Raw genomic sequence first — 22,171 nt, forward strand, 5'->3', positions numbered from 1 at the left:
ATGGCCTAATTCCCCATCTTGTAAAAGGATTAGATAATTCAGTCTCTTTATGGATTCCTTACTCTGGGAAATATATTTCCACTTTTGGTTCTCCTCAGAAATAGCTGCAGAGTGTACTTATTTAAAGGCACAAAGACTTGCATTCAGACATTTTGGAAAGGCAAACAGCACACAAAAAAGATTTTTTTTGCAGGCTGTGTCAATGTGTAAGTTTTGCTCTGCAAGTGTATATTCTTGTATTACCAGCTGAAAACATTATGCTGTGCATTAACTATTGGTGATGTGGAAACTTTCCACAAAAATCTCCAAGAGTGACTGGAAAATAGTGTGTTTAATTTGCATAAGGAGAATTAATGTCAACCAAAATCCATTTTTAACTACTGGTTTTATGAATTTTGAAATAATTTGCTGTGCTTTAGTGTTTAAGCACTGAGAAGTAGTGTCCTTAAGAAAGTGAGTGCAAAAGCAAGAAACAGACTGTGATTTGAATAGTATTTGTGAAAATGAAGATATTTTAGATTAACTGTATCTTAGTTCAAGGTGAAACTCAAATAATATAAATGCTGTATATCTCACATGAACAGAATTGCTGGCAGTAGCAACATACTCCTGCCTGATAGCCTTGCATCACTTCTTTAAAGTGTATTTAAAGGAATTACAAATTTCTACTGGAAAGCATGCTGATTGTGTCATTAAGCATATATTCCTACATTTTATTCAGAAATTGTATTAAATATCTGCATTTATTCATGTAGTCTTATAGTTTAGTATCGGAAAGATCTGCCTTCTTAGGTAATGTTCTGGAGGATAATCCAATAGTCCTCATGCTTTGTTTCTCTTCAGTGCAGATGCTTCCTGTGTTTTAGTGTAGGGTGAAAACAGAAACTATGGCACTGATTTCTTAGTATGTGACATGCTGCAGAGCTTTTCTGTTGTTGCTTCAGAGGTGGCAGCCACTCTCATTGCTCCCCAAATTTACAATCCTCTGTTAGAGGATCCTCATAGATCTAAGGCATTTTTCTTCTACAGTTCAGTGATCGAAAAATCATATAAACTTTCTTTAAAATCTAATCTTCTTTAGGAAGGTATTGTGTGAAGCTAAAGCTGATAAGGAGTTTTACCAGATAAAGAGTACTTTTGCCTGTATGTTTTTAAAATAATATTTATCCAATATAATTTTATCATTATAATAACCAGTACAGTCGTTACTGTGTACTGGAAAACTGACATCTTTGTGTCCCTGTACCTGTGAATACAATAGGATTTTTTTCTGGCACAGTTTTAATATTTTTATATTTGTAAAAGACATTAGTAAAACAAATGGAATAAGTCAGAAATTCTTGGCTTTATATTTAGGTGCTGAAAAAGCTTTGGATTTTACAGCAGTATAAGGGAGGGCAGAATTGTGGCGTCAGTAAGTCAAGGTACATGAGATCAGAATTTGGATCAGTATGTTTGGGAACAAAGAATGAAGTAAACTCACCATATTATAGGCAAGTCAGGGCAGATGATTATGAAGCTTGAAATACTCTTACTGGTGTTGAGGTTGCTAGGAAAAGGTGCAAGAAAACATTCTGTGTAACCTAAAAGCATGTGGGGCCTTTCAGGACTTTTGTTGTCTGATCTCTGTTGCTATAACTTCCCTGGAGTTATGTATTTGTCCTAGGGAAATTATAACTCAGTATTACAGTGCTATCAGAGAAGTTGTTAGATGTAGATGTTAAGTTTTAAATTACAGAAAGGAAGCAGGTGATTTGAAAGGAGAAAAAAAAAAGAAGTCCAATAAGTCAAATTTATCCTTCTTCTCATCTCTGACTAAAATTCCCTTTGGCTGCCAAAGGAACATCATCATGCTATGTGTTTAATAAGTTTCTTTTGTTATTAAGTTCATGATATTCATTAATCTTACAAAATGTATATTAGAGTTTTTTATCCAAAATAATAACTACTTCATAAAGAAACTAACTATAAATCATGGAGGTATTTGGTAGGATTTTTTAAGAGAATGGGTAACCTACGTTGAAATAATTTAAGGAAAATAAGTGATTCAACAAGTAAAAATCTCCTTAATTAAGATTCTAATACAAAAATGACACTACCTCTGTTTTTCAGAGAACTTTCTTGTTATGGCCTTAAAAATATGCACCTGTTTTCACTGGTCATGAAAACAACTTTACTGCTCTTTTTGCTGAATGATTTAAGGATTCTTTACCAAACGTTCCATTACTTCTCACTGTATTCAGCTAAAAGAAGTCAACTGAGTCTTTAGTAATGCAGATTTTCCAATTAAATGTGTGTGTTCAGGAATAATGTTTCACAGAAACCAAAATGTTTTACAGTGTTTATTCAGATTCAACAAAATTTAGCTGACACAGGGCAGAGCAGAGAGAATGGCTGGAGCTGCAATGCTTAGACATGTAATTTCCCCCCTGCTCCTTGGAAAGTGCCCTTTACTGTCCTGGAGGAATTTTTTTTGTACTACTAAAAAGTTAGCAGAAGCATTTGTATTTTCTTGAAATAGCAGGTTTTCAGGATTTCTTCTCAAGTGGAGTTTCAGTTTCTGTTGTTGCTCACCTCTAGGGAACATCAGCATTTGAGCAGTTATCCAGCTTTAGTTCGCTATGTTTAAAAATAAGTCCTTAGTTGTGTACCAGAATTTGAAGACCAGCCACATGCACAGTAATTATATAACTCTTGCCTGCAGTTGTTTATTTGGGATTAAAGAAGATTTTGGCTAAAAATGATAACCCTTCTGCTGGTTCATTTCAGGAAGGAATAGAATGGGATTTTGGTTATTTAAGTGACATATTTCTGGAAGACTAGGTCAAAATAGCATTAACCTAAATATAATCTAAATTTCTCTGTCTGTAAGTGACAATCACCCTCTGAATTTTATTTGGCTCAGAAATTTCCTGAAGTACAACCTCTATTATACACTAGCACATGACAATTATTAATACACATACTTTGAATCTACGTTCTTTGTGTAGTCTACGCAAGGAACAAATACCAGAGAGCATATATGTCACTATGAGGTATCCAAAGCCTTTCCATTTCTTCGTTTTCAGAATACTTTATGCCTTCTCCTTAAGCCCTGATGTTAGAAAGTACATATACCTGTAATTAAGTCTTTGTAATTATTTTTATTAATGCCATGTAGTCCTTGGAAGTATTAGGTGAACTATGTAGTTTTTTTAAATTCCAGTATTCTGCTATAACATCAAATTTACTTTAGTTTCTCTAACTACTGATTTTAAGAATGTCATAGAACAGCAGTGTTGACATAGAGGAGAATCATCATGTATTTTCTACATCTAGTGCACTGGAAGAGTTCCCAGGTAGGAAATTGTCCTGCATCCAACCTTGGCAGGTTGGAGAGATGGGTAGAGAAGAACTGTATGAAATTCAACAAAGGCAAATTCAGGGTCCTGCACCTGGGGAAGAATAACCTCCTGCACCAGCACAGGCTGGGGGCTGACCTGCTGGAAAGCAGAGAAGGACCTGGGGGTCCTGGTGGACAACCAGCTGTCCATGAGCCTGCAGTGTGTGCTTGTGGCCAAGAAGGCCAATGGTGTCCTGAAGGGTGCGTTAGGAAGAGCATTGCTGGTGGGTTGAGGGAGATGATTCTAACCCTACTCAGCCCTGGTGAGGCCACATCTGGAGTTCTGTGACCAGTTGTGGCCTCCTCAGGACAAGAGGAACACAGAGCTCATGGAGCAGGTCCAGTGAAGGGCTACAAAGGTGACACAGGGACTGAAGCATCCCTCTTATAAGGAATGGCTGAGGGACCTGGGCCTGTTCAGCCTCGAGAAGAGATGAGAGGGGGCCCTATCAATGTACACAAGTTTCTGAAGGGAGGGTTTCGAGATGCTGGGTCCAGGCTCTTCTTTGTGATGCCAAGAAATAGAACAAGGTGCAATAGGCAGAAACTGGTGCAGAGGAAGTTCGACCTGGACATGAGGAGTAACTTCTTTACTGTGCAGGTTACCATGGAACAGGTTGCCCAGAGAGGTTGTGGAGTCTCCCTCACTGGAAATATTCAAGAACCATCTGGACACAACCCTGTGCTATGTGCTCTGGGATGACCCTGCTCAAGGAGGGAGGTTGGGCCAGACAGCCCACTGTGGTCCCTTCCAATCTGACCCATTCTGTGAATCTGTGAATCATATTTTTTAAATCATACCAATGGGAGGACTGTGATTCACACATCCACAAGCTTGTTTGTAGTGATGGACCCTGTATAATGCTTCTGCAATGAATCTATAGAATTTATTCAGAATATCTTTGGTCCTGAAGCCCTTAACAGTTTTCTTGGAAGAAGCCCTACATAATGCATTTTGGGGTCAAAGAAAATTGAAATATTTACCTGTAGGCTTTTGTAGCTCTTGAAGCTCCAACATGCAGCTGGTTAATGTAACCAAAACAATGTCCTCTAAGCAAGAAATCACACTAGAAACAGATATGGGAAAAAATGTTGGCTATCAAGTAGCAAATTTAGACTCACATTAAAATAATTAATATCTGAAATAATGTTTTGATTAAAAGTTGAAGTAGTCCATCAAGTGTTAGTAAGAGTAGTTTTTAGGTAATCCTTCTAAACTTATGTATCTTTCTAATCCATGCTGCTTTCTGCTTAAGAGTTTTTAAGTGTTTTCATTTTACTGTGGCAGTGTCTTATGAGTAATACTACTTTTGAAGAAAAAATTGTAATAGTCCATGTACCAGAGTTTTTTTGGCAAGAAATAGTGTTTGTGACTTTTTTGTTGCTTGAATTCCATGAGAATCTGTTCTGATATGAATCCATATATAAAAAATACATAAATAAATTTAAAATTGGATGTGAAAATAAGGTATGGATATGTCAAACATCCTATTCACCCATCAGCCCAATACCCCAGCCATTTCTTCCTACAAAGTAAAATCATATGAAATGGATTTTCTGATTAGATGCATTGAAAAGATTTTTTTTTTTGTGTGTGTGTGTGTATGTTCTTCATGAGGCAATGGACCATTTAAATATATCTAAATTTTAGAATAAGATGAGAATAATTTCCGTTATTCATGTCTGGTTTGGATTTGTTGAAACTCAGAATGGGAACATGTTACAAAATCTTGAAAATTCTGATGGGATAAATGATGTGGCTCCTACTTCTAGAGATCGTTTTTATATGACTGTAATGTAAGCAGAAAAGGTTGGAGTATTTATCCTTTTAGTTAAATATGAATGAACTACCAATATGGCTGGAGAGAAGAGCATCTCACTTCTGGTTCCTGCAATTTCATGCATATCTTTCTATGCATGCTTGCAGTAAATGTGCAAATGTATGTAATGAAGGAGGATGGGTGAATTGTTCTGCAGTGGAAAATTATGTGATTTTTGAGATCTTACTTTTTTGCATAGTTATTTCATTTGCAACTTGTTTTCTCCCTGTTTGAATGTCTTTAGGAAATAAAGTTATTTGCTTCTCTGTGACAAGATAGGCTTTTAAAGAATTGGCAACTAGAGTATTAGAAGCCAGGTACAAAGCTATAAAGGATTCATAGAAGTAATTTTCAAAATTAGGTTTACAGCTTCTGAGTTTTACATTTTGTTGTCTTGAGTTTTGTGTTCTATGGATCTGCCACCTTAGGTAAGAAATATGAATTTGCACTGAGCTTTCCAGCATAAATAAATCATTTTAGGGGCAATAAAAGGAGATAAAGTAATTGGGGGAGTGGGTTGTTGGGGAAATGGTTTTGAGGAGTACAAACAGATGACTTAAGATCCATATATATTAGATAACTGTGAGAGTCATAAAATGTGAAATTTTGATAGGGCAGATAAGGGAGTTCTACTTAGTTTCAAAGGTTAATTTCAAGCTGTGTATAGAACAGCTGCAGAGAGTAAGAAAACAGAGTGAAAAGAACTTTTTTTTTCTTCCAAGAGATAAGTTATTTCTTTCCCCAAGGTTTTACTTCAATGCATTTTTATGATTCCTGGGCTTTGCAAAATCGAATTGCATTTTTCTTATTCTTTTCATGTCTGAATAAATCCAAGGTAAGATAACCTTTATGTAAATGGAAGTTATATTGCATTTAGAGCTACAAAGCACTTCTTAAGAGCAGAGTTTGTACTCAGGATTCATAAGATCCTGGAGAAGGATGGTGGGACTCCTGGGATGCTCATTTGAAAAAACAGATACAAGCATTATTTGTATAAATTGCTGTCAAAGCATTGCAGTCAGTGGGTGCAGTAGGAAAGCCTGAAGACAAAGTCTGCCATAATTACTGTATTTTTCTTCTAACAGGTAACAAAGGAGGAGGAAATACTCTTGTATATAGTTTTCTGTGGTGGGTTAACTGTGGCTAAGGGCCAATTCCCTGCCCAGCCAGTAGGATGACAGGAGAAAATAGGAAGTAAAAGCTTGTGGGTTAATATGAAGGCAGGGAAGTTGTTTACCAGTTACTGTAATGGGCAAAGCAGGCTTGAATTGGGGAAAATTAGTTTAATTTATTGCCAATTAAAATAGGTTTAGGTGATGAGAAACTAAAAGACAGACATTAAACCCACACTTTTCTTCCTCCCTTTCCTGGGCCCAGGTTCACCCCTTCACTTGAGACTCTGTCCCAACCCACTGAGGAGTGCAGGGGAGACAGGGGATGGGGGTTTGTGATCAGTCCATTACAGGTCCTCTCTGCCCTTCCTTCCTCATTGCAGTTTTCACCTGCTCCAGTGTGGGATCTCCATCAGCTACAGTCCATCCTGGTCATACTCACCTGCCCTAGTGCTGGTCCTCCAGGGACTGCATGGGATATTGCCTCTGGCATTTCAGCATGGGCTGTAGGGGAGTATCTGCCCAGAGTATGGAGCACCATCTCCTTTGACCTTGATGTGTCCTCTGCTGTTTCCCAGCCTTCCTGTTCCCTGCTCGTCTGCCTGTGTGGCATTGTGGCTGGCTTTTCCTTAACTATGTTTCCTCCAAGGTGCCACCATTTTGCCTGAAGAGCTCAGCCATGCCCTGCTGTGGTTCTTTTTGGAGCCAGATGGAACCACCTGTGACTGGCTCAGGGCAGCCCCAGCCTCTCCTCACCAAGGCCACCACACTGCCAACACATTGGCATGGACATCCAGTACAGTCCTATTCAATTAGAATATTTTTGAAGGTAGGGAAGGAAGCTTGCAGTTTCACATGCACACCAAACTCCCACTTTTGTAAAATAAGACTTAAAAAAATGCGTAAGCTAGGATTCAGTTGGCTAGTTCCTTGGACCTAACAGTCCAGGTTACGACTGAAAAGTCCACGAGTGTGGACTTTTCAGCAACGCTGCTCTTTTAATTGGGGCAATGTTGTTAGCGGGATATGTAGCCAGGGATAACGTTCTTCTGTGTCTTATCCATTAAATATGATTGCAAATGTTTTTACTGCATTTTTCCACAATTTAGATTGCAAGGGGATAATTTGGCAGAAAGGCCAGAAGATGTCTCCATGGTATCTCAGACATCTGAGCCAGCAGTGTCAGACTCTGATGGTAAGTTATATAAATATTTGCTACTCATTAAAAACCACCCAAACATAAACATATTGAATTTGAGAGTAGGGGTTATATCTGTAAAAGATGAAGCATTTCCAAGAAAGTGTTCCTGGGCATTTGAACTCAATCATTTACTGTTCAAAGACCCCACTAACATATTTTTTTGTCATGGCCAATTAACACTCCAGAATAATTCTTAGGCATATTTTGAGCGGTGCATTGGGCCAGAATTTGTTCTTAGTAGACAGATTTTATGTTAGCACACTAACATTTAAAACAGCTTAGTAGCGTAGACATGGGCTGTTCATTGCTGCTTTCATGCCAAAGAATGGCCTTTGAAATATTTAATTTATTACTACACATGCATCCAGATGATTCAAGTGATTTACAGTAGAAATGAAGAGTTTATAAAATAACTCTGAGAAACAATTTTTCTCCTCATACAGGCATGTTCATATGTTGGGTTAATCTACAGTCAGGACACTCAGACTTATTTCAATTTCTTCTAAGGTTTTTGAAAAGAGTAACACCTGAAAGGCACTTCATAAGGGATATCTTTCCAGAGAATGCTCAGCTTTCCTATGAAAGATAAGGTTGATGAAGGTTAACTTTATCTTAGCTGACCCTGTAATGCAGAGAGAAAGAAACAGAGGTTTTGACAAAGAATCTGCAAAGATAAATCTTTCAGTCCATTCCCTTACTGTTGGGCAGAACCAGCCGAGTCTGGTTTTATGTTTTGATTTGCAGTATAGTCTTCAGCAGCCATGGACAAGTTAGCTATGGTGATGAATTAACACAAAAAAACCCCCAGAAGGTATTTTTTTTAAAATTATCATACTCTCTGTCTGCTATCTGATGCTATTGTATGTGCTATTACAGCAGCCTGAGCTTTCACTCATTTCTCTTGCCTCATTTGTAAACCAACCATTAGTAACTAATATGTCTTTAAAGATAAAATTTTCCAACTGGTTTTGTGAGAGTGTGTGGTTTCATGCAGTCAAGACATTGGCTTTTCCTTTTATCTGCCATTGATCACTTAATTGAACGAGGTAAAAGGACACTTAGAATCTCAAAACATGATGTCCTTACAATCTTCATGACGATTGTCAGCTAGAGATGCTCAGGCTGGTGATTTCAATCAAGCCCTGTGAAAAGAAGGCAAAATTCTGTTGTTGTGAGAGTGATTCCCAGAAAGGGAGGTGGTAGTGGCTTGCTTGAGATAGGTAAGGGAATATGCATACATGAGATTATTGCAGCAAAAGCAAATAGATGGGTAAGAGAGATGTGGGAAAAAGCTCTACAAAAGTTCACAAAATAATTTTTTAACACGTCTCATCCTTCCATTTTCCTTCCTGTGTACCTTTGCTCTTGAAGTGAAAATATGCCCACTTTGGCATGCTGTCTTCTAAAATTGCAGGCTTCAAGTTAAATAGTTAGGGTTTGCTAAGTGGCAGAGACATCGGGATTAAAGAAGGTGAGACTATCAGAAAGTACTGGAGTACTTTCTGGATGATGTGCAATATTGGAGCTGGATATTTCATGGTCACAGGATATGGAGCACAAAAGTGTTATTAGCTGTTCAACCTTCAGCCACTTCTTCAGAATACTCTGGGGTCAATATGGAAGACACTTTCTTTAAAAAACATCACATTCAAAAAACATACAGGGACTAAAGCTTAGGTAGATGGGGCAATGACATTCATGTTGTTATAAACATCTATCTCATATCTATGAATATACATGGACCTGTTAGTCATGTAGCCAGAAAATAACAAGGCCTCTTGGGCAAAGAGACTGAGGTCAATAGTAAGGTAATGCCAGATTTCTGTCAAGAGGTGCCCTCAGAAATGTTCAACGTTTCAAAACATGTGGTTGGGTCTTTTTTTCCTAAAATGTTGGCTAGTACTACACTTCAATTTGAAAAGAAACACAGCTGGATTTCACAAGTAGGTACAGACTATAAACAGATACAGAACTCAGGCAACTGCCCATTCTATCAATCTTTCCTGTAAATGCAGCACAGCGTTTGCTCTCTTTGCATCTGATACTTATTTCCAATAAGTATTATGTATGAGAGGATGATTAAAGAAACCTCATAAATATATTGTTAAAAAACCCTAAGTAACCAAGGCATTGTTGCACTAAATTTTTAGTTGTGTCCTCTTACAGATGTATTACATCATGAAATAGTGACTAGCAGACTTTACTTACCAGGTTTATTTGAATTTATGTTCTGCTATTATTTATCAGTACCAGTGACGTTAATGAGGGAAAACTGTGCATTGGGAAGTGCTGATGCAAACCATTCATTCCAGAATAAGCAAGCAAGGTGCTGATGCACAACAAAGTTGAGAGTAGCTTTCGTTAGATAATGATCTGTTTGTGTTGTTAGATTTGGAATATCTCTCCTGTGAATTTCAGATGAACTAAACTCAGAAGTAATTGGCAGAACATCTGATCTAACAGCCCTTATAAATAAGCTTCATTTTAAGCAATTCCACCTGCTAAAGTCAATGCAGTAGCTTATGTGAAAAGATCATGTACAGCATCAGACACTATACTGACTCCACTGGCAATCTGGATCTGGTTCTAATTAACTACTACACTGATTTCCCTCTGGTATAATCCTGCTGAATTGGACAGACTTGTTTTTGGTCTAAGTAGTGAAAATGAGAGGGAGGAATCAGGTCTCAAGATTGAAGAACACAAGACGTTTGAAGCTGCACTTGCTTTTCACTGTCCTAAATTATATCTCTCAAATATGTTTCCCTTTTCCATTAGACCACTTCACAGGAAAGAACTAAGGGAAGAATTTAATAGGTTCTTGTTTTTGGTTAGAAGCAGCAGCATAGATGACTGCACAGCATACTTCCCTGTAGATGCCAGGCTTGTCTGGTTTGTCCCTTTGGTCAGTTCTCCACTGAGCCTTGCTCTTGGTCTTTAGAGGTAGATGGGGACAATGGCTGAGGCTTCAAAAGATACATACTACAATAGGATTGATCCAGAAAAATCTACATCTGTCAGCCCCCAATGTGTTTTTCAGGTGGATGGGATTGTAGAGGCAATCTGTATTTCTGTATTTTAGGGGTGGTTTTAGATATTGCAGAAATAGTATCACTAAAGGATAATTGTTCATTTACTCCCTGTTTCCTTTCAGTACCATACAACCTTGTCTCACTTACTTAATTCTCTTCTGCTGAAAAGTACTTTACCCTTTGAATGAAGCCATGATACAAGGCAGGAAAAGAAGACATTATTGCAAATAAAAGTTTTGCAGTCTATGCATTCTTACAGAAGTAAGTTTAAAATGCAGTAACTTGTTAGGGAGTAATCTCAATATAGGATAAATGGGAAGTATAAGACTCCTCCAATTATGTGAGAAAAGCTGTTTATTATATGAGTTTCTTTGCAGTGTATTGTGCAACTCCACATATTTCTGAGGTGTGGGCAAAGACTTGATTTTTTTGTGACTCTATCTGGAATAATATTAGACCAAAAACAGTAGGTTCTGTGGTACTATGCCACTGTGTAAATGTGGTGTTTTCTATTTTATTGTGCTGATCTACAGCTGTACAGATTATATTGGGATATATAATACTTAGTTTGCTAAATAAATTTTGCTAGAGCAAAATTCACATTAGTAATTTATTCCCTATCAGACAGGAGTCACTGTTTTTTTTAATATTTGCAGTTAGCTAGTAAAAATGAGAAAAAACTAAAATGTATAGTTTCTACATAATTAGGTGTTTTGGTTCTGGTTTATTTTTTTATTTACATTTGTTTGTTTGGGTTTTTTCCTCTATCAAGTGTCATTATAGTAGAAAGTTCAAAAGAGACATAAGGATGTAAAGGAAAAGTTTGGAATGGGGGATGCATGTTCAATAAAAACATAAACATATGAAACACAAATAGTGTTGTCCTGGATAGAACTGCATGACCAGGATAAAAAATTAAGGATGCAAGTATGTGGGCATTAGGGTTGAGAACTAGACAAGGCAATGGCAAAAGTGTGGCATCATCTCTAATTCCCACACAATTCTCTGACCAGAACTTTACATTATCATCACGTCTTCGCCCTCCACATCAATTTGTGTTTGCAATGAATTGGTAACCACAGTTGCCACACTTCACAGTAAGTTCTGATTTCATAGTAAGTATAGTCTGGATGTTTAACAAATTGGGTTCTGGAAACATAAGAACCTCCCTGCTAAGTGTCTGAATAACAGCAGAACTAGGGAAGATCAGGACATCTTGTTTGGTTAGGCTGCTGATGTAGCATCTAAGTGCCTTAGCAGAGTGTTAGGCAAAGAGGGAAACTGCACAGAATGTTATTTGGAAATTTCTTTCTCTGACATGGGCGCATAAAATCTGTTTGAAGTCATTACACATGCATCAAAGAGTCAATTTAGACTCCCCACAAAATTCTGTCATTTTACAAATGTGGCAATATGGGCAAAAATTATACTTGCAAGATTTCTAAATATTGCCTAAATTTACCAAATCCTTTTGCTTCAGGAATTTTGACAGAATTATTGAATATATTTTTATTCATTTTAATAAAGCTGGAGATATACTACTCACTTGTGTAAAGGGTAAACAGTATTTAGTTTAAATAATAAACATAATAAAGAACCTAGATGATACCTTTGTAGCTGAAGGAACTTTGCTTATCACTCTAGTCCTGTTAGAGACACTGTTCCAGGTTGCATTAAGGTTCTAAATTGAAATCAGACATAAATTATAATCTGTTGAGGTGTAACTGAAAAATAGTACATTTACAGTAGCCACATTTACCTCCCCAGCAGTAAATTTTTAGGTATTAAATTTTCAAAGTGACTAACGCTTACTTGATTAGAGTGATTTACATTTCTCTTGTACCTCTTTGGAACAGCTCAAGTACCTGGGGTTGAAACACTCACAGAAGATATTAATGAGTTTCAGAGTGCTTCTCAAGTGGCAGCATCTGTAAGTACCTTCCCTTATGGCTAATCCTGTAATTTTTATAATCAGTTTCATAAAAAATAGATCGTACATAGACGTAAAAGTTGTGTTTGTCAGCACTGTCATCCTAGAGAGAAGAAAACCGAATTTATGTAACCTGTCTGAATTTTCAGTTCTCTGTTTTAATTTTTTCATTCTAGGAAAGGTAGTATTTTGAAATACATTATTATAATCTACAAAACCACATATTGTTAGGCTTTCCCATTGAAAATGCAATAATTTTATACATATTCTGTATGTTTTTAAATGCTAGTCAAATATTAGTTTTACCAAATACTATTCAGTTTTACAAATTGAAGAGAACAAAATAATTCAAACTCTAAATTTCATTCTGAAATATGAAATTGTAATATTCAACTGTAATTTAGATTTCTATTACCATTTGCTGGAAAACTAGTAGTAGCTGTTTAGTTAAAATGTATGGCTAGTTTGTATGTATATTTTAAAGGAATGCAATATTATGTTTGGTAATATCTCCATCAGTTTTTTTATTTTGAAACTTAAGAAAATCTTTTCAGATATCCAGTTTGTGGAAAACATAACCAGCAGTAAAATAATTTTGCACCAGGAGTTTGAATATAATCTCTTAAAGAAGGAATTGCTCTTTTTTCTTCTTTAAGGCAAGTAAATTGACAATGGTTGTTCATTTTTGCAAAATTTTAGATAAGTATAAGAGGACACATTAATTTCCTGTTCTGTCTGTTCAGCAGTACTGGTTTATAGCACACTTTAGTGTTGGTAAAGGAAGTGAAAAAGGGCTTAGTATTTGTTAGCTAAGGATAAAAGGGCGGTATAACGAAAGAAGAAAAATGGCAATGCAGATTGCTCTTGCAGTCTTTCAGGCAGCTGATTAAAAGCAGTGTGAATAAAGCTAGATAGTATTGAACATAAAGTATTTACAACCAGATTATTTATCAAAGCAGTTGAGGGATATGGAGTTCCAGAAAAATTCCTAAAGCTCTTTGAGAACTTGGGGTGCAAGAATGTCACAAAGCATTTGCTGATATTGGACAAAAAGAGTAAAAAACAGAACTTCAGCTGGCATTGTTTGGAGCTTCTTTTTCAAACCTCCTTTCTGCTTCCCATCAGCTAACAGAGGAGTAAAATAAATTTTGCAATAGTTCCTGAACTCACATTTTCTTATTGATTTGGGTTCATAGCTACAAAGTTTGATTTAGTAATTCTGCAGACATAACATGGGGAGAGAGAAACAAATGAATTGCATTACATAGAAAAAAAAATAAAAAGAAAACAAAAGTTCATTATGCTTATTAGCAAAATCTTGTTACAGAAAGGTATAGCCTTCAGCTGAACAGTTTTACATGTATGCTCTGCGTGTGCAGGCTTAGGAGCAACAAACAGTATGTACCAGTGTTCATTTCATGCTCTGGTAGTTCCAGGCTTATTTAAGGTTGCCTGGAGGATGGAACTGCCAGAGGCAGTAAGGTTACCTGGACTGAATCCCTGAAAGCCACACTGGCTGATGCTGTAGTTACCAGTGCTGCAAAGAGAAGACAAGAGCAGCTGCAGATCTTGCTCTGCCCATCCATCCTCTCCTCAGGGCAAAGGCAGATCATTTCATATCCCCAAGCTCTTGAATAACTTCTTTGCCTAAGTTTCTAAGGAGCTGGTTACTGTTAGTTCATACTCTTTGAGTTCTTTTTTTTTTTTTTTTTTTTTTTTTTTTTTTTTTTTTTTGGTGTATTGTGTCTTACTGTTCTAGATTAAATATTGTCTAGCTAGCTGATTGTGTGCTTTTTGTCTCTTTATAATGGCTTAATATTGAAAATAAAATTCAGCTATCCAACACTCTGTAACTATCTCCTCAAAAAGAAACAAATGATCCAACTGTTCTCCTTGCCTTTCAGGGCTCTGAAGGAGAGATCTGTTCCATGCTCCCCTAATAATTTTCAGTGAGACTTATTCTTTGACAGTCTTGACATACAAAATACAGAGATAAAACTGAGATGCCTCATAGGAAGGCTGTGTAGATAAATGCAATCTTGCAATGTATTTCCACAATCCTTCAAAGCAATAAGAAATATGCTTTTAAAATTACTTCAGAATTGATACCAAAATGTATTCTCATGACTTTATAGATATTTTATGAGATACAAGATGAGGGAAAAATGGAATTAGATGTTGATCAGGCATTTCTCATAAATTTGGCAAACTGATTAATGGCATTCACTCAAATGTGCGTATTACATGTAAAAATTCCTGACATGGTTCAAGGTGTGCAATGTTTAATATTGGTACTGCATTCTGATAGGGTAATTTGTGTTTGTTGCTAGTTAAATGGATGATTATATAAGTTTTTCTCTGCTAATGTATATTTGACAAATTTTCCTCAAAGGTGCCTTGGCCTTCAGAGGATAAGTGTTTTGAGAAAAATTGCAGGACAATATAGCAAGAATTATTCATAAGGATTTTCAGAAAAAAACTTTGGGTTCTTATTTTCATGTCCCATGTGAATCCACATGTAAGATCTTTCATGTGGATACAAGTACTCAAAAGAGATAACACCTATGTCTATAACATGGTTCATGTAATTTACACTATGGTTATCTTATGATTCTCTTGCAGCTTTGTATGTTTACTGTTCTATTTATGAAAACTTGTTTTTTGTAGTTAGACATTTTTCTTTATACTTTTAAAAACACAATCTTTTGCTATGCTGTATTTTTCATAAAATGAGTTAATGTTTGAGAAATTGAGAATTTAGATTTTTCAGTGTTGCAAAACCCCAAACAAGGCATTCTGGACAAATAACTGAGTGAAGTTGGCAAAAAGCTGGTTGAAGTATTTACAGGAATCAGCATTTTCCCCAAGTGTTTTGTAAGAATTTGAAGTGGAAGCAAGCATTCAAAACATCCTTAGAGATCCTAGTTTACTGCCTGGCAAATATTTTGTGTAATGAAAAGTGCCAGGCAAGATGCAAAATCTTTTTCTTGAGATTTTTTTCACTGTGGTGAGCATAAAGTTTGCTAGCCAGATGTTTAGAACATTTCCAGAAACATAAAATAAAGTAAGACTCTTAGAAAATACAGAAGTGATACTAGGAAAAATTTAAGTGGCCTGAAATTCTAGCAGAAATGGAAAAGCAGAGTGTCAGAGGAAGCTGCTGACTTTCCAGTGACTACCAGATAGAAACAGGACACATGCACTGGGCAGATCACATCCAGTAACCTTTGCCTTCTCTCTAACTTGTTTCTTTTACCATCTGGAGCTAACAGGACCTATGCTTAGTTTCTTGGGGGGATTTTATGTGAATCTTGCCTTGCACATGCACATAAAAAGGTATATTTTTCTTTGTAAATTATCCATGTAAGGCAAACCAATCCAAATGCAGCAGAAACTGGAAGAAAAAAGTTGTCCGACTGCAAAGAGTGTTTCTGCATGAATGTGCCTTGGGTTTTTGCTCTTTATTACTGTGGGAAAATACTGTAATAAAGTGTTTTATAGAAGTGTTTTGTTTTAAATATTTCTTTTCCTGTATTCTCTACTGCTTTGGAACATTTCATTTGCTTTCATAGAAGAAATACAGACATGGATTTTCTGTGGTAAATGCATAAATTCTTTAATTCAGTTTTTAAAATGACTTGAAGGTTCATGCACAAGGAAAACCAGCTTTTATTCTTGTTGTCAATATATGTTGAATACAATAATATTAAAATGTTACATGTTTTCAGTTCTATTTATTAGAAATTCTCATAGCTTTTCCCATTTTCCCCCTAGAACAATAATATTAAGTAACTTAATTATTTGTTTGAGTGTAATCAACAGAAATCGTCCAAACTTCTGCATTTAACTAAATCTATAGATTCTTTACTGGGTTGGGATCACTGTTTAGCATTTAACAGCTTAGTCATTCAAATAGTTATTTTAAGATTGCACTGCCACATCAGGACCAACAGCAGTGCACCTTTGCAGTAGTAGGAATTATAAGGGTCATATTTATATCATATTTATGTACATATTTATGTTCAAATTAAAGATTTATTAGAGATACATAAATATGTTTATTTATTTTCAATTTGATGTGCTCTGATACAAAAGCTTTCAAATCTAAAATGAATTTTGTAATTATGTAGAAATTCAGGCACTTAAAGTTGAAACTTCAAATTTTAACTTCAAAATTTAAATCTTCTATAAAAATAATAACAGTTAATATTAGATTACTTCAGCTCTTCCATAGGTAGTAAAAAAACCTACACCAATGTGTAAGTTTTAACCACTGTTGGGTAAGTTAACAATACAAGATGTTTAAAAAAAAATAATATCAAGGTTCTTGGGAAATAAGTGATAATTCCTGCAAGTAGTTAAGAAAATATTCTTATTAGAAAATATTTAATTCTCTAAACTATAATGCTAAACTTAAAGAATATTCTGAACTTTAAAAAAAAAAAAAAAAAAAAAGTAAAAAAAAGGAAATCAATGAATGCCTTGGTTTTACCTGTCTAAAATTTTATGTTCTTGGGCATGACAAATTCAGACATGTTAGTCCAAATAACAGTAAATAAAACAGAACTGAAGTTTAGAAAAAATTATTCTGCTTGCATTTCAAAAACTGAAACAAATGTGATTCCCAGGTGTCCACATATTTCCTGCTTCCTGTGTTCCTGTAAACAGGAAAACTATGTGTGAGTTAACTCAAACTACCATTTTTTTACTGTAAGGTTTAGCGTAAAATGTGCTTCTGGTTGACTGCCACGGGAAGCCAAAAGCTTGTAATTTCAATTACACGGCATTTCAAGTAGAACAGCCCTAATGTGGAAGGAGGGATTAGAGGTGGCAGCAGATATTGTAGCAGAGCTGCAAGAAGCCTTGTATTTTTACAGTATCAGATGGTTTGCTTGCCTTATGTCCTTGAACAGATCATGGAAGCTGAAAAATATTAGGTGACCCCTTTACAGAAGGTACATGTTGAGTGAAGAATCCTTAAACAAAACATTGCACAAAAAAAAAAAAATCCACTCCATGCAGAACATCTGTACTTGCCACCTGCTTGGCCAGAGTAGAAGGGATACTTGTAAACAAATTGTTCAATAAAGAGGTTTTGGTCTGATTTTGGGGATTTTTGATTTTTTTATTATTATCATTATTTTTAAATTTAGAGGTATCTCTGTCAAATGTGTCTACTTAAGATGTTTAAGTTATTCAGCAAAAAAAAAGCTGTGTTATCATAGAAAGCTAAGCCCGGGTGTATTCCTTACACTTTTGACTCCTGAAGCTACCAATAAAATTTCCACTTTATTAGCAAAACCATATAGAATCAAAAGTGCAATAAAAACACTTTTCATATACTTACAGCTTCCCAGGAGCTAACTAATTTGATTTCACATTTTCTCATTGCATTATTATCATTCAGTTTAGGTAGTCTTCCACATCCACGTGGCCAAGCACAGGAATACCTTGATTTTACTCTGAAACAGGCCAAAATGGCTTAGAAATACATACTGAATAGTTTATTAACACTTTTTGTGGCCAGTAAGGAAGAGTAATTTATTTTCTAACAAGTACTTGATTTCCAGGTGTAAGTCGGAGCCCTATCTCTTGATCTTAGTTATTCTGAAAAGCTGGACCTCTGTCAAACTCACCAGGTATCACTGGGTGTTACACAGTCCAGGTCAATTCAGCTTGACAGTGAGACCAAGATATTCACATCTGCACTGAAGCTGTACTGATTCATGCTGTGTAGAATTGTGCTGCAGAGAGAGTGAGCTTGAAAAAACTTTCTTACTCTTATTCATGACCTCCTTAATTTTATTTCTGTTCCACATTGGCATTCCTGGTAAGCTATGGTATTTTGCAGAAGTTTGGGGAATAAGTGATGAGAGGGATTAACTCTGGCCTTATTGTGTGTAATTTTTTTATTTTAGCAGAAATTTGGGTAAGGGATATAAGGAAGAAAAAAGCAACAATTAATGTACTGTATGTGAAGAAAGGATGATGTTATATAAAGAAAGTCACTTAAGAAATGGACACGTAGTTGGACCTTCAAAGTTGACAAATGTATCCCAAGTGCTTTGTTTGAACATATTTCTGGTGCAGAGCTCACTGCCTCACCTTCAAAGTTTGAAGGTGAGGAACAGGATGCAGACTTGTTTCTACAATTTAGGAAGACAAGAATGTCTTTCAGTAACATCCTCATACTTTGATCTCATTAATCTTGTTAATGCAAATAGGTCATTTATAAATGTTGCGCTAATATTTATAAAGAGTAATGAATGAGCAAGGGCAATGGTAGTTTGGAACATGCTGAAATAATTGGAGGCATTCTATGCACATACGTCATACATTCATGCTGTATTTTTCAACTACATTCAGTCTGCTGTGCTTATGATTAAAGTCTAAGTTAACTGACATTAGTGTTTCATCTCTGCGGTTCCTGGCCAGGGGACAAAGGATAAGTTTGGATGAAGTGCAGTAAGAATGTATAAATAAATGGTTTACAAGCATGAATCTCTTTCTTTAGTGACATATCTGAACTGCTGCTAGGTATCCAATGGAGAGAAGAGGCATCAGGGAATTCTGCTAGAGCTGTACGAATTCATTTATCTTGCATTTGAATTGACATGCTTCCAAAGCCTTCTTGATAACATCCCCTACTTTCAGCTTGTGTTTATCTTTTAGGAATAAGACTGTTGCATAAATTGTTTGTTGGAGACACTGAGGACCTCTGTCTGTGTTTATGCATTATGCACCTAGGTGAACTCGTAGTCTCAAAATGTTAAAAAATATTTTTTTTAATGCTCAGAGTTATTAAGAAATACATTAAAAATTACCTGGGCCTACCTCCAAAAATGTTGTTGGTTATAGCCATGGAATATTTTGCTTCAGAGAGAACAAAAAAATGGTTACAGTACAGTTTTAATGAATTCTTATGCCCTTTTTCCCCTGATCATTTTGATTCCCTATCAAGTAAGAATTTAATTGAAAGATACTATTATTATAAGCACATAATTTGTTATGAAATTAAATTGCTAATATTAAATATGTCATCTTCCACAGACACTATAGCAATACCGTTTTGATCTTTTCTGAAGCCATTGCCTGAAAAAATGTCATAAGCTTACAATATTACATAAAATGGAAAATGCACAAGAAGAGGTAAAAAATTTAGGGGAAAATTCATCCAAAGTTATCTCGGTTTCACAGGGTGTTGGAACTGTGTATCTGAAAGGGAGTTTAAATATGTAACAGTAGAGTACTTCCTTTACTCAGTCACGTTTGTTTTGTATGAATCTTACATGACTACTGTGCATAAAGTGAAGAAGTAAAGTAAAGGCAAAATGTGCAAAAAACCAGCAGAGGTTTATAGAAGAGAAAGGTAACTCCATTTCATTGCCAGAAGCATTTCCAGGACATGGAAAGTGAAATCTTCTCATCAGGCTTACCTTTGGAAGTGTGCTTTAAGGAGGTCAAGGAGTTACTGAAAGCTGATAATAATTTGCTGTAATAAGTTTGAATAGTCCAATGTCAGAATATTAGAAGAGCAGTTGGGTTGTCAAGTATTCCCACAGACCACTGACTAGTTTTTATTCCATATTTCATCAGAGTTGTATTTATGAATGAAATTGTATGTTCAAAGAAGGATTTATCCTTATAACCCTGGGGTTTATTTTCCTTGTGCTTTTTCCCAGATATGAAAATACACCCTATAAAATGCAAATAAAAATGTCCTTTATCCATCATAAAAATCTGGGGACAGAGAATATCTAAAAATAGGTTGAAAAATGAAAAATTGGAGTTCTCTTACATACCTTTCCCCCTTTCCCATCTCTTATTTAGTTTCATTTATTTCAGAGGAACTGATCACAGAATAATATATTCTTCCATTTAGAGATAGATATAGGGTAATTAATATCCATTTGAAAAAAGCATTTAGGAGTATAATTTAATAGAGGTTAATATTCTGTAATGAGCTCAACAATCACAGTTGTTATTTGAATGGAGAATTCACAGTGAGGATCCAAGTGAAAAATGCTCAAAACCTCTTAGGGAAACAAGGGAATCAGGTCTAGTGATATGTTTGAAATAAAAATGTTTGAAGGTGAGTTCACTTCTGAGTAATTTACTGTTTTATTCATCTATTCCTCTGTATTTGCATGGGATTAAATACAGGTAATTTTAACCAGGGAGGAATTAGCATAAAAATTTTGGCAAATAAAAAAAAAAATCGTTACTGTTCTAAAAATTTTATGAATTAATAAGAGCAGAGTTATCTGCAGCTTCAAAGTATTTTGTGAATAGGGCCACCAGTCTGGGCCTCCCTCCTCTGACCAATCATTCTTCCCCCTGAAATTACTTCAGCTTAATGTCTTTGAAACAGTGGCCTCTCTAAATTTGCTTGGCATTTATTGAAAGATTTAAAAATTTGTAAGAGGTGAATGAAAATGAGATCATTTCATAAGCCTTGTTTGTTTAGGAAACCAGCAAAACTTCCTAGACTACACATAAAATGTTTTGGTGAGGTAATATTGTAAAATTTATTTCAGATAGACTGTCAAGAATTATTTAATTAATGTTTTTGTTTGTTGTGGTGGTTTTTTAATGAGCATATCTTGCATAATTGGTCATATGTTTTATTGTGCATTTCACATACACATCTATCAAATTTATCTCATAGTATATTTTTTAAAAATTTCCTGAAACTATATTGAGTAGGTTCCAGAAAAAAGTAAATAATTTTGAATACCACAGTGTTCAATAAAGAAGAGACTGGGGTGATGGTCTGTTTGCTGACAACTCTTTCAAACTGCTATGTTGCTTTGATGATTTAGTTGCTATTTCTGAAAGGAATAGTTCTTGCAGTGATAAAACAGTACTGGAAATTTTCATTAGGAAACTCTATGATATTCCCAGAAGTGCAGCTTTGCAGAGACGCTGAGCCAAATGTTATGGTAATTTAAAGTGCAACCCTTACTAAGTAATTGGAACTGCAGAGAATGTAAATCATTGAGGAATTTGTCCTGTTACGATGTCTCGGCATAGAGCAAGAGCTTATGTGAAGGTGTATATTTGAGTTATTTTAGAACTGCTTCTTTTAAACTAATTCCTGCTATTTATTTTATGTATGTTCAGAAATGATATTTTGTAGTATTTTGCATAAAATTTTATATATTCTACATAATAAGCCCCAGATTCCTGATCCTAAATGGGGACACCACTCTTTTTTATTGTTTAATATATTAATATGAAACCAGATTAAAAATATTGTTTTCTTTTTATCTGTGTAAGTCTCAGACAGTTTGGACTTTGGATGCCGTGACTGTCAGACCTGGAGGTTCCCCAAGGCAGAAACTCCTAAAGGACTCCTTAGCAGCAAAAGAACTTCAGACCATGGAAAAACACCTAGCTGGTATGTATGGGATCAAGGAATCATAAAATGCCTAGAAGTACTCACCCAGCTTGCTCTGCCAATATTTTAGATGAAGGAAAAAATTATCTAACTCACATGCCAATGAAAACAGATGAAAACTTTAATTTATTTTTTCATTGAAGAAAACACAATTAGTGTTTTATTTGTAAATGTAATGAACTTCACTGTAATCACAGTAAGTACACTACTTAAACGGTAATTACCATATTAAATATACTGTAGTCTGAAAGCATAATAATGCCCCTGTTTTTTTGTTTTCATGTTTTACCCAGA

At 35.5% G+C, this 22,171-nt stretch overlaps 1 protein-coding gene across 14 annotated transcripts in view; it reads left to right on the forward strand.

Annotated features, from left to right (window-relative positions):
* The window catches only part of LOC310907274 (uncharacterized protein C8orf34 homolog), a 246,560-nt gene that overhangs the window by 107,323 nt on the left and 117,066 nt on the right, over positions 1-22,171 (forward strand). For all 14 annotated transcript variants that reach the window (XR_014589577.1, XR_014589578.1, XR_014589579.1 and 11 more), the window contains 3 exons: positions 7,424-7,509; positions 12,404-12,477; positions 21,757-21,877. Coding sequence is in view for 3 of the 14 variants with exons in the window: in XM_083857360.1 (XP_083713486.1) it covers positions 7,424-7,509; positions 12,404-12,477; positions 21,757-21,877 (281 nt within the window). In the remaining 11 variants the exon portion in view is untranslated. The remainder of the gene's footprint in view (positions 1-7,423; positions 7,510-12,403; positions 12,478-21,756; positions 21,878-22,171) is intronic.

Source organism: Zosterops lateralis, assembly GCF_965231275.1.
Source record: "Zosterops lateralis genome assembly, chromosome: 1".
NCBI lineage: Eukaryota > Metazoa > Chordata > Aves > Passeriformes > Zosteropidae > Zosterops > Zosterops lateralis.